The 13,399-nt window shown below is 44.8% G+C and overlaps 1 protein-coding gene across 1 annotated transcript in view; it reads left to right on the top strand.

Annotated features, from left to right (window-relative positions):
- Positions 1–13,399, top strand: part of LOC145504747 (NBPF family member NBPF20-like) — a 532,650-nt gene that overhangs the window by 375,628 nt on the left and 143,623 nt on the right. Inside the window, exons 103-114 of the mRNA XM_081486053.1 lie at positions 389–603; positions 1,834–1,885; positions 2,528–2,703; positions 3,956–4,007; positions 4,892–5,106; positions 6,337–6,388; positions 7,031–7,206; positions 8,459–8,510; positions 9,395–9,609; positions 10,840–10,891; positions 11,534–11,709; positions 12,962–13,013. Of these exons, the coding sequence (XP_081342179.1) occupies positions 389–603; positions 1,834–1,885; positions 2,528–2,703; positions 3,956–4,007; positions 4,892–5,106; positions 6,337–6,388; positions 7,031–7,206; positions 8,459–8,510; positions 9,395–9,609; positions 10,840–10,891; positions 11,534–11,709; positions 12,962–13,013 (1,485 nt within the window). The remainder of the gene's footprint in view (positions 1–388; positions 604–1,833; positions 1,886–2,527; positions 2,704–3,955; positions 4,008–4,891; positions 5,107–6,336; positions 6,389–7,030; positions 7,207–8,458; positions 8,511–9,394; positions 9,610–10,839; positions 10,892–11,533; positions 11,710–12,961; positions 13,014–13,399) is intronic.

Genomic DNA, 13,399 nt, shown 5'->3' on the forward strand with positions numbered 1-13,399 from the left:
GAGTCCAAACTCAAACACATCTTTAACTTCTTAAAAGCTGTGTTCACTTGGACACAGGATATCCAGATCAATACAATCTGTGCAGAAAAGTCTGAACCACTGTCCCTGCCTTCTGTGTGTGCTGGGGGTGGTGACGTTAGCATGTAGGGAAAATTCCATCTCCTCCTTCAACCGCTGGTTGTGTGCCCAGTGCCCAGAGAACCTGCTGTCTCTCTCCTACCCCATGGCACCCACACTCCACTCCACATCAGGAGGAGTTACTTCCCTCCTTAAGGGGACTGCCCTTTTGCTTTCTGTGAGCAAACTCAATGCCTGTCATGAAAACCAGCCAGATAGCTTGGGGTCGAATCCTCTTAATTTTCTGTCATCCCTTCTCCACCTGACACAGCGTGAACTTGCTGGATGTTGAAAAGAAGGTGGTGTTCCAGCAATCCCAAGATGAATGTGTTTCAGTACCTTCCACTCTCCAGGAAGGTTCTGCCTGCAACCAGCCTTCCAGTGATGGAAAATTTGCATTTGATGAAGAGAATGTGGAGTCTGCCATGGATGGAGCCTGTGGTTGCTCTCATGCTGAAGAGGATGAAATTTCGACTGGTCTCCCAGGTAGTCTTCGATATATCTGTTAGTCTACTCTGGGAGAATGATCCCGTTTGATAGACCCTATGCTTCCATACTGAAGCCTGATTTGAACCAGACTCTATAGTTGCATTTAAAATGAGACATTCTATGAATGAACTTTTCTAAGTTCCCTGTCATGGTTGTCCCTGGGGTAAACCACTCTACCCAAGGTGGTCCAGCCAGACTCACATGAACCTTAGCAATTGTGGCACAGGAGGTACAAAGGCTTCCTAATTTTGAATGAACCTCTTATCTCACAGGAAATGCTTTAATTGTCATTTCTGGGTAATGTCCCTGCGTTCCTACACCTGTCCAAGGCTTTTTGCAGTCTTGTTTATTTCTTTGGAGATGTCACGACTTTCGTTCACGTCTGTCAACCCATAGCCTCTCTCTTTTCCTTGGACTTATCTTGTTCGAAGTTTCTGATAGCAGAAGGTAATGCGCACTGTCATTTTTTGGTATGTTTCTCTGAGGTAACGGAAAAGGCAATGGGAACCCACTCCAGTACTCTTGCCTGGAAAATCCCATGGATGGAGTAGCCTGGTAGGCTCCATGGGGTCGCGAAGTCCATGGGGACACGACTGTGCGACTTCACTTTCACTTTTCACTTTCATGCATTGAGAAGGAAATGGCAACCCCCTCCAGTGTCTTGCCTGGAGAATCCCAGCGACGGGGGATCCTGGTGGTCTGCCGTCTATGAGGTCGCACAGACGGACACGACTGAAGCGACTTAGCAGCAGCAGCAGCAGCTCTGAGGGAAGACAGGGCCCTGGAACTTCCCAACCTGATGAATGGCCTCTGTTTGCAGCTTTGAGATTCATTTGACTTGATGGTGTGTGGATTCCACTCCCATTTAATCTCAGTGTGAAATCACTTATCCCATTAATAAACAACATTTCAGATGAAAAAAGCCTGAGTATTATAGCAGGCTGAGGATATAATTAAGTTGTTCCCCAGGAACTGTGGGGAAAAGGATATATTTAGCTGTTTGCACAGACTGGGGATCAGGATACTCTGCCGATGACATATCATATCAAGGAAATTTGTCCAATGGCTCAAGAAGGAAACCCAGTGCCTTCTTCTGAGGCTCATTCTAGGGCCTCCTGGATTATTTCTGTCTCAATAGCCTGTTACCACATTCTGAAGATAGGCACAGGATTGGGCGTTTTGGAAAGGCATTTGCCTGACATAACTCTTCTGTTAATTTCTTTGCAGAAAACCAGAATGGTCACGATGACCTGAAAGGAGCAGCGGTTGTGGCCCCGAGGTAATTTTGAATATCTGTGGGCTCCTGTACAGTGATAACCTCTGCAGACCTCTGATGCGGGGAAAGACAGAAAGTGCTGAATATATTGTGTCGTCAGTTTTGCCCACCACTATTATTCTTTTTCATAATGTTCTCTGCTTTCACTGTGGTACTTGTATTGTTTCCAATTTCTTATTTACTGGTCAAGTTTCAAACCCAAGTCAGTCGACCCAGGTGAACTAAGTCAGAGTGATTTTTTTGCACTCAATTTTTATATCAGGTGTGGTTTCTAGAGTGAGATGCATATCTGCTATATGTTTGGTGTTAGCATGCTGGCATGTGTGTCATAGTAATGTCAATGCCATGTAAGTGGAAGTGTGAAAGCCACTACTCCGTGTCCCTGTATGTGAGGCGTGACTGTACCATCACAGAGAAATCTGTCTGTTCATCAGCCTGTTATTTGGTCAGACCACTGAGCACCTACTGCTTTTTCTCTCTTCTGCCCCTGTAAAACCACGCTGTGTCTCACACACAAAACAGAGTTTTCTCCCTGTCATGGATCAGACCCTTGGCTTCACCACTCAAACATTCCATCAAAACCAGATAGGACTGTACAGTTTCTGATAAGTCTTGGCTTAGTCTTTTGCCGTCCCTCCCCACCAGGTTCAACAGACAGCTGCCACAGATGATAGAGAATGGAGTCCCACAGGACTCTCTAGATGAACACTACCTGACTTACTCAGTTCTTCCTGACCTGTCAGACTCCTTCTGGCCTTATCGGAGCAATGCCATCTTCTCACCTGAGGACGTGGATGTGTCTTATGCTCGGGATGTAACCAGTGAGTATTTTCTTGTGATAGAACTCCACCTATATGCCCAGGTAGACTCTGTACGCTTCGTACTCCCCACCTCTGGGGTGCTGAGGTTTGTCATCCCTGTTGGAAGCGCTGTAGACAGTGATTTGGATGAGACTCTGTGGTAGACTTTTAAGTACAGACATCAGGTGGGTCAGGGAGCTCTCATTCATTTTTTGGCTCCGGGCTTGTCTCTGTCACCCTGACCCCAGTATCAGGCATTTGACACAAAGCGCTTGTGACAACTCTCAACCACCTCAGCTGGAAATCCACAGGAGGTGTCTGTCAGAACTCGTTTGGAGCCAGTGTGTTGTTCCCCGCAATGAGTTAAATTTTTGTCAATGTTCGTGGCCTCTCCAGAAGTGATGACAGACTTGCCTCTTTATAAGGAGAGGTGATTTCCATCATGTGTTTTACTGCGCTCAGCCCCAGTCTCCCTTTTCTCGATGTTGGCAGGTCTTAGCTAAGATGGTATCTGACACCAAGACAGACACAACTGTCCCATTGCCTTGCTTGGATGTTTCCATGAAGTAAGGCTGGGCTCTGGCAGTTCCTCCAGCTTCAAATGGTCATGGTTTCTGTGTAGCACCAAAGATTCTTTTTGATTTGAAGGTTAATAGATTTCACTGGGCTTCCCTGGTGGCTCAGATGGTAAAGAATCTGCCCGCAATGCAGGAGACCCAGGTTCAATCCCTGTATCATGAAGATCCTCTGGACAAGAGAATGGCACCCACTCTAGTATTCTTGGGTGGAGAATTCAATGGACAGAGAGGAGCCTGGTGGGCTATAGTCCATGCGGTCACAAAGAGACCGCCACTACTGAGCGGCTAACGCTTTCACAATTCACCCATCACTCTAGTCTCAAGTATAAATTCCTCTAAACCATCAACAACCACATAGTCTGATGGGACCAAGCAGCACTATAGAAATAATTCTAGAAAATAACTCAGCTCATTTTCTAGCATCTCTGTGGAAAATACATTTTTAAGTGCTTCTACAGACTCAGAACGAAGGCTGTTGGGAGAGATACCAGATCAATCAGCAAATTTCCTCGATGGGTCTGGAAGCAGTCCAGTCTAATTCTCATACGACTTAAGTGTCCTAGAATATCTTTGCTAAAGAATTATGTTCTTACAATTAGAATATTAAGGTCCCTGTTGTATATGTGTTTCCTGAGTAGATATGTGTGAGATCTGATTTGCTTCTCATGACCTGCTGTCTCTGAATTTCCTACTAGACAATGAAAACGATCACAAGCAAGTGAGTGGACAAGAGCTCTCATTTCCCAGGTAATTTGAAAATCTGTGGGCTGTGAATGTCAGTGGTGACAGCAGGAGACCTCAGATCCAGAGAAAAATAGAAAGTACTCTATATAACTCTTTCATCTATTCATGCAGCAGCAAGTATCTCTTTAGTAGTGTTGTCTATTTATGTTTCACAAGTTTGTGCGTTTCAGTTTTTCAATCCTTCAAGTTTAGTAATGTACAGTGAGTTGTCCCAGGTGAAATAACTAAACCTGGGAGTTCCTGTATTCGTGTGTTTTCTCCTGAGTGGGTAAAGTAGGGTGAGAGCCTATGGGTCTTACACTGGTTTGGCATCAGCATGTTGGTAAATATTTGATTTCAAGGGAGGAAAATCGAACGATATTCATATTACAACAAAATATTGAAAAAAATAGTTCTTGAAGGCAGAATATCTAGTCTATACCTCCTTTTTCTCCAACTCTGAAAAACTGATCTTGAAGCTATATTTGTGCCAAGAAATATTTTAAAGTTGAATGGAATAGAGTCCAAACTCAAACACATCTTTAACTTCTTAAAAGCTGTGTTCACTTGGACACAGGATATCCAGATCAATACAATCTGTGCAGAAAAGTCTGAACCACTGTCCCTGCCTTCTGTGTGTGCTGGGGGTGGTGACGTTAGCATGTAGGGAAAATTCCATCTCCTCCTTCAACCGCTGGTTGTGTGCCCAGTGCCCAGAGAACCTGCTGTCTCTCTCCTACCCCATGGCACCCACACTCCACTCCACATCAGGAGGAGTTACTTCCCTCCTTAAGGGGACTGCCCTTTTGCTTTCTGTGAGCAAACTCAATGCCTGTCATGAAAACCAGCCAGATAGCTTGGGGTCGAATCCTCTTAATTTTCTGTCATCCCTTCTCCACCTGACACAGCGTGAACTTGCTGGATGTTGAAAAGAAGGTGGTGTTCCAGCAATCCCAAGATGAATGTGTTTCAGTACCTTCCACTCTCCAGGAAGGTTCTGCCTGCAACCAGCCTTCCAGTGATGGAAAATTTGCATTTGATGAAGAGAATGTGGAGTCTGCCATGGATGGAGCCTGTGGTTGCTCTCATGCTGAAGAGGATGAAATTTCGACTGGTCTCCCAGGTAGTCTTCGATATATCTGTTAGTCTACTCTGGGAGAATGATCCCGTTTGATAGACCCTATGCTTCCATACTGAAGCCTGATTTGAACCAGACTCTATAGTTGCATTTAAAATGAGACATTCTATGAATGAACTTTTCTAAGTTCCCTGTCATGGTTGTCCCTGGGGTAAACCACTCTACCCAAGGTGGTCCAGCCAGACTCACATGAACCTTAGCAATTGTGGCACAGGAGGTACAAAGGCTTCCTAATTTTGAATGAACCTCTTATCTCACAGGAAATGCTTTAATTGTCATTTCTGGGTAATGTCCCTGCGTTCCTACACCTGTCCAAGGCTTTTTGCAGTCTTGTTTATTTCTTTGAAGGTGTCACGACTTTCGTTCACGTCTGTCAACCCATAGCCTCTCTCTTTTCCTTGGACTTATCTTGTTCGAAGTTTCTGATAGCAGAAGGTAATGCGCACTGTCATTTTTTGGTATGTTTCTCTGAGGTAACGGAAAAGGCAATGGGAACCCACTCCAGTACTCTTGCCTGGAAAATCCCATGGATGGAGTAGCCTGGTAGGCTCCATGGGGTCGCGAAGTCCATGGGGACACGACTGTGCGACTTCACTTTCACTTTTCACTTTCATGCATTGAGAAGGAAATGGCAACCCCCTCCAGTGTCTTGCCTGGAGAATCCCAGCGACGGGGGATCCTGGTGGTCTGCCGTCTATGAGGTCGCACAGACGGACACGACTGAAGCGACTTAGCAGCAGCAGCAGCAGCTCTGAGGGAAGACAGGGCCCTGGAACTTCCCAACCTGATGAATGGCCTCTGTTTGCAGCTTTGAGATTCATTTGACTTGATGGTGTGTGGATTCCACTCCCATTTAATCTCAGTGTGAAATCACTTATCCCATTAATAAACAACATTTCAGATGAAAAAAGCCTGAGTATTATAGCAGGCTGAGGATATAATTAAGTTGTTCCCCAGGAACTGTGGGGAAAAGGATATATTTAGCTGTTTGCACAGACTGGGGATCAGGATACTCTGCCGATGACATATCATATCAAGGAAATTTGTCCAATGGCTCAAGAAGGAAACCCAGTGCCTTCTTCTGAGGCTCATTCTAGGGCCTCCTGGATTATTTCTGTCTCAATAGCCTGTTACCACATTCTGAAGATAGGCACAGGATTGGGCGTTTTGGAAAGGCATTTGCCTGACATAACTCTTCTGTTAATTTCTTTGCAGAAAACCAGAATGGTCACGATGACCTGAAAGGAGCAGCGGTTGTGGCCCCGAGGTAATTTTGAATATCTGTGGGCTCCTGTACAGTGATAACCTCTGCAGACCTCTGATGCGGGGAAAGACAGAAAGTGCTGAATATATTGTGTCGTCAGTTTTGCCCACCACTATTATTCTTTTTCATAATGTTCTCTGCTTTCACTGTGGTACTTATATTGTTTCCAATTTCTTATTTACTGGTCAAGTTTCAAACCCAAGTCAGTCGACCCAGGTGAACTAAGTCAGAGTGATTTTTTTGCACTCAATTTTTATATCAGGTGTGGTTTCTAGAGTGAGATGCATATCTGCTATATGTTTGGTGTTAGCATGCTGGCATGTGTGTCATAGTAATGTCAATGCCATGTAAGTGGAAGTGTGAAAGCCACTACTCCGTGTCCCTGTATGTGAGGCGTGACTGTACCATCACAGAGAAATCTGTCTGTTCATCAGCCTGTTATTTGGTCAGACCACTGAGCACCTACTGCTTTTTCTCTCTTCTGCCCCTGTAAAACCACGCTGTGTCTCACACACAAAACAGAGTTTTCTCCCTGTCATGGATCAGACCCTTGGCTTCACCACTCAAACATTCCATCAAAACCAGATAGGACTGTACAGTTTCTGATAAGTCTTGGCTTAGTCTTTTGCCGTCCCTCCCCACCAGGTTCAACAGACAGCTGCCACAGATGATAGAGAATGGAGTCCCACAGGACTCTCTAGATGAACACTACCTGACTTACTCAGTTCTTCCTGACCTGTCAGACTCCTTCTGGCCTTATCGGAGCAATGCCATCTTCTCACCTGAGGACGTGGATGTGTCTTATGCTCGGGATGTAACCAGTGAGTATTTTCTTGTGATAGAACTCCACCTATATGCCCAGGTAGACTCTGTACGCTTCGTACTCCCCACCTCTGCGGTGCTGAGGTTTGTCATCCCTGTTGGAAGCGCTGTAGACAGTGATTTGGATGAGACTCTGTGGTAGAGTTTTAAGTACAGACATCAGGTGGGTCAGGGAGCTCTCATTCATTTTTTGGCTCCGGGCTTGTCTCTGTCACCCTGACCCCAGTATCAGGCATTTGACACAAAGCACTTGTGACAACTCTCAACCACCTCAGCTGGAAATCCACAGGAGGTGTCTGTCAGAACTCGTTTGGAGCCAGTGTGTTGTTCCCCGCAATGAGTTAAATTTTTGTCAATGTTCGTGGCCTCTCCAGAAGTGATGACAGACTTGCCTCTTTATAAGGAGAGGTGATTTCCATCATGTGTTTTACTGCGCTCAGCCCCAGTCTCCCTTTTCTCGATGTTGGCAGGTCTTAGCTAAGATGGTATCTGACACCAAGACAGACACAACTGTCCCATTGCCTTGCTTGGATGTTTCCATGAAGTAAGGCTGGGCTCTGGCAGTTCCTCCAGCTTCAAATGGTCATGGTTTCTGTGTAGCACCAAAGATTCTTTTTGATTTGAAGGTTAATAGATTTCACTGGGCTTCCCTGGTGGCTCAGATGGTAAAGAATCTGCCCGCAATGCAGGAGACCCAGGTTCAATCCCTGTATCATGAAGATCCTCTGGACAAGAGAATGGCACCCACTCTAGTATTCTTGGGTGGAGAATTCAATGGACAGAGAGGAGCCTGGTGGGCTATAGTCCATGCGGTCACAAAGAGACCGCCACTACTGAGCGGCTAACGCTTTCACAATTCACCCATCACTCTAGTCTCAAGTATAAATTCCTCTAAACCATCAACAACCACATAGTCTGATGGGACCAAGCAGCACTATAGAAATAATTCTAGAAAATAACTCAGCTCATTTTCTAGCATCTCTGTGGAAAATACATTTTTAAGTGCTTCTACAGACTCAGAACGAAGGCTGTTGGGAGAGATACCAGATCAATCAGCAAATTTCCTCGATGGGTCTGGAAGCAGTCCAGTCTAATTCTCATACGACTTAAGTGTCCTAGAATATCTTTGCTAAAGAATTATGTTCTTACAATTAGAATATTAAGGTCCCTGTTGTATATGTGTTTCCTGAGTAGATATGTGTGAGATCTGATTTGCTTCTTATGACCTGCTGTCTCTGAATTTCCTACTAGACAATGAAAACGATCACAAGCAAGTGAGTGGACAAGAGCTCTCATTTCCCAGGTAATTTGAAAATCTGTGGGCTGTGAATGTCAGTGGTGACAGCAGGAGACCTCAGATCCAGAGAAAAATAGAAAGTACTCTATATAACTCTTTCATCTATTCATGCAGCAGCAAGTATCTCTTTAGTAGTGTTGTCTATTTATGTTTCACAAGTTTGTGCGTTTCAGTTTTTCAATCCTTCAAGTTTAGTAATGTACAGTGAGTTGTCCCAGGTGAAATAACTAAACCTGGGAGTTCCTGTATTCGTGTGTTTTCTCCTGAGTGGGTAAAGTAGGGTGAGAGCCTATGGGTCTTACACTGGTTTGGCATCAGCATGTTGGTAAATATTTGATTTCAAGGGAGGAAAATCGAACGATATTCATATTACAACAAAATATTGAAAAAAATAGTTCTTGAAGGCAGAATATCTAGTCTATACCTCCTTTTTCTCCAACTCTGAAAAACTGATCTTGAAGCTATATTTGTGCCAAGAAATATTTTAAAATTGAATGGAATAGAGTCCAAACTCAAACACATCTTTAACTTCTTAAAAGCTGTGTTCACTTGGACACAGGATATCCAGATCAATACAATCTGTGCAGAAAAGTCTGAACCACTGTCCCTGCCTTCTGTGTGTGCTGGGGGTGGTGACGTTAGCATGTAGGGAAAATTCCATCTCCTCCTTCAACCGCTGGTTGTGTGCCCAGTGCCCAGAGAACCTGCTGTCTCTCTCCTACCCCATGGCACCCACACTCCACTCCACATCAGGAGGAGTTACTTCCCTCCTTAAGGGGACTGCTCTTTTGCTTTCTGTGAGCAAACTCAATGCCTGTCATGAAAACCAGCCAGATAGCTTGGGGTCGAATCCTCTTAATTTTCTGTCATCCCTTCTCCACCTGACACAGCGTGAACTTGCTGGATGTTGAAAAGAAGGTGGTGTTCCAGCAATCCCAAGATGAATGTGTTTCAGTACCTTCCACTCTCCAGGAAGGTTCTGCCTGCAACCAGCCTTCCAGTGATGGAAAATTTGCATTTGATGAAGAGAATGTGGAGTCTGCCATGGATGGAGCCTGTGGTTGCTCTCATGCTGAAGAGGATGAAATTTCGACTGGTCTCCCAGGTAGTCTTCGATATATCTGTTAGTCTACTCTGGGAGAATGATCCCGTTTGATAGACCCTATGCTTCCATACTGAAGCCTGATTTGAACCAGACTCTATAGTTGCATTTAAAATGAGACATTCTATGAATGAACTTTTCTAAGTTCCCTGTCATGGTTGTCCCTGGGGTAAACCACTCTACCCAAGGTGGTCCAGCCAGACTCACATGAACCTTAGCAATTGTGGCACAGGAGGTACAAAGGCTTCCTAATTTTGAATGAACCTCTTATCTCACAGGAAATGCTTTAATTGTCATTTCTGGGTAATGTCCCTGCGTTCCTACACCTGTCCAAGGCTTTTTGCAGTCTTGTTTATTTCTTTGGAGGTGTCACGACTTTCGTTCACGTCTGTCAACCCATAGCCTCTCTCTTTTCCTTGGACTTATCTTGTTCGAAGTTTCTGATAGCAGAAGGTAATGCGCACTGTCATTTTTTGGTATGTTTCTCTGAGGTAACGGAAAAGGCAATGGGAACCCACTCCAGTACTCTTGCCTGGAAAATCCCATGGATGGAGTAGCCTGGTAGGCTCCATGGGGTCGCGAAGTCCATGGGGACACGACTGTGCGACTTCACTTTCACTTTTCACTTTCATGCATTGAGAAGGAAATGGCAACCCCCTCCAGTGTCTTGCCTGGAGAATCCCAGCGACGGGGGATCCTGGTGGTCTGCCGTCTATGAGGTCGCACAGACGGACACGACTGAAGCGACTTAGCAGCAGCAGCAGCAGCTCTGAGGGAAGACAGGGCCCTGGAACTTCCCAACCTGATGAATGGCCTCTGTTTGCAGCTTTGAGATTCATTTGACTTGATGGTGTGTGGATTCCACTCCCATTTAATCTCAGTGTGAAATCACTTATCCCATTAATAAACAACATTTCAGATGAAAAAAGCCTGAGTATTATAGCAGGCTGAGGATATAATTAAGTTGTTCCCCAGGAACTGTGGGGAAAAGGATATATTTAGCTGTTTGCACAGACTGGGGATCAGGATACTCTGCCGATGACATATCATATCAAGGAAATTTGTCCAATGGCTCAAGAAGGAAACCCAGTGCCTTCTTCTGAGGCTCATTCTAGGGCCTCCTGGATTATTTCTGTCTCAATAGCCTGTTACCACATTCTGAAGATAGGCACAGGATTGGGCGTTTTGGAAAGGCATTTGCCTGACATAACTCTTCTGTTAATTTCTTTGCAGAAAACCAGAATGGTCACGATGACCTGAAAGGAGCAGCGGTTGTGGCCCCGAGGTAATTTTGAATATCTGTGGGCTCCTGTACAGTGATAACCTCTGCAGACCTCTGATGCGGGGAAAGACAGAAAGTGCTGAATATATTGTGTCGTCAGTTTTGCCCACCACTATTATTCTTTTTCATAATGTTCTCTGCTTTCACTGTGGTACTTATATTGTTTCCAATTTCTTATTTACTGGTCAAGTTTCAAACCCAAGTCAGTCGACCCAGGTGAACTAAGTCAGAGTGATTTTTTTGCACTCAATTTTTATATCAGGTGTGGTTTCTAGAGTGAGATGCATATCTGCTATATGTTTGGTGTTAGCATGCTGGCATGTGTGTCATAGTAATGTCAATGCCATGTAAGTGGAAGTGTGAAAGCCACTACTCCGTGTCCCTGTATGTGAGGCGTGACTGTACCATCACAGAGAAATCTGTCTGTTCATCAGCCTGTTATTTGGTCAGACCACTGAGCACCTACTGCTTTTTCTCTCTTCTGCCCCTGTAAAACCACGCTGTGTCTCACACACAAAACAGAGTTTTCTCCCTGTCATGGATCAGACCCTTGGCTTCACCACTCAAACATTCCATCAAAACCAGATAGGACTGTACAGTTTCTGATAAGTCTTGGCTTAGTCTTTTGCCGTCCCTCCCCACCAGGTTCAACAGACAGCTGCCACAGATGATAGAGAATGGAGTCCCACAGGACTCTCTAGATGAACACTACCTGACTTACTCAGTTCTTCCTGACCTGTCAGACTCCTTCTGGCCTTATCGGAGCAATGCCATCTTCTCACCTGAGGACGTGGATGTGTCTTATGCTCGGGATGTAACCAGTGAGTATTTTCTTGTGATAGAACTCCACCTATATGCCCAGGTAGACTCTGTACGCTTCGTACTCCCCACCTCTGCGGTGCTGAGGTTTGTCATCCCTGTTGGAAGCGCTGTAGACAGTGATTTGGATGAGACTCTGTGGTAGAGTTTTAAGTACAGACATCAGGTGGGTCAGGGAGCTCTCATTCATTTTTTGGCTCCGGGCTTGTCTCTGTCACCCTGACCCCAGTATCAGGCATTTGACACAAAGCACTTGTGACAACTCTCAACCACCTCAGCTGGAAATCCACAGGAGGTGTCTGTCAGAACTCGTTTGGAGCCAGTGTGTTGTTCCCCGCAATGAGTTAAATTTTTGTCAATGTTCGTGGCCTCTCCAGAAGTGATGACAGACTTGCCTCTTTATAAGGAGAGGTGATTTCCATCATGTGTTTTACTGCGCTCAGCCCCAGTCTCCCTTTTCTCGATGTTGGCAGGTCTTAGCTAAGATGGTATCTGACACCAAGACAGACACAACTGTCCCATTGCCTTGCTTGGATGTTTCCATGAAGTAAGGCTGGGCTCTGGCAGTTCCTCCAGCTTCAAATGGTCATGGTTTCTGTGTAGCACCAAAGATTCTTTTTGATTTGAAGGTTAATAGATTTCACTGGGCTTCCCTGGTGGCTCAGATGGTAAAGAATCTGCCCGCAATGCAGGAGACCCAGGTTCAATCCCTGTATCATGAAGATCCTCTGGACAAGAGAATGGCACCCACTCTAGTATTCTTGGGTGGAGAATTCAATGGACAGAGAGGAGCCTGGTGGGCTATAGTCCATGCGGTCACAAAGAGACCGCCACTACTGAGCGGCTAACGCTTTCACAATTCACCCATCACTCTAGTCTCAAGTATAAATTCCTCTAAACCATCAACAACCACATAGTCTGATGGGACCAAGCAGCACTATAGAAATAATTCTAGAAAATAACTCAGCTCATTTTCTAGCATCTCTGTGGAAAATACATTTTTAAGTGCTTCTACAGACTCAGAACGAAGGCTGTTGGGAGAGATACCAGATCAATCAGCAAATTTCCTCGATGGGTCTGGAAGCAGTCCAGTCTAATTCTCATACGACTTAAGTGTCCTAGAATATCTTTGCTAAAGAATTATGTTCTTACAATTAGAATATTAAGGTCCCTGTTGTATATGTGTTTCCTGAGTAGATATGTGTGAGATCTGATTTGCTTCTTATGACCTGCTGTCTCTGAATTTCCTACTAGACAATGAAAACGATCACAAGCAAGTGAGTGGACAAGAGCTCTCATTTCCCAGGTAATTTGAAAATCTGTGGGCTGTGAATGTCAGTGGTGACAGCAGGAGACCTCAGATCCAGAGAAAAATAGAAAGTACTCTATATAACTCTTTCATCTATTCATGCAGCAGCAAGTATCTCTTTAGTAGTGTTGTCTATTTATGTTTCACAAGTTTGTGCGTTTCAGTTTTTCAATCCTTCAAGTTTAGTAATGTACAGTGAGTTGTCCCAGGTGAAATAACTAAACCTGGGAGTTCCTGTATTCGTGTGTTTTCTCCTGAGTGGGTAAAGTAGGGTGAGAGCCTATGGGTCTTACACTGGTTTGGCATCAGCATGTTGGTAAATATTTGATTTCAAGGGAGGAAAATCGAACGATATTCATATTACAACAAAATATTGAAAAAAA

The sequence above is a fragment of the Giraffa tippelskirchi genome, chromosome 5 (assembly GCF_054371585.1).
Source record: "Giraffa tippelskirchi isolate mGirTip1 chromosome 5, T2T-mGirTip1v1.2.pri, whole genome shotgun sequence".
Lineage (NCBI taxonomy): Eukaryota > Metazoa > Chordata > Mammalia > Artiodactyla > Giraffidae > Giraffa > Giraffa tippelskirchi.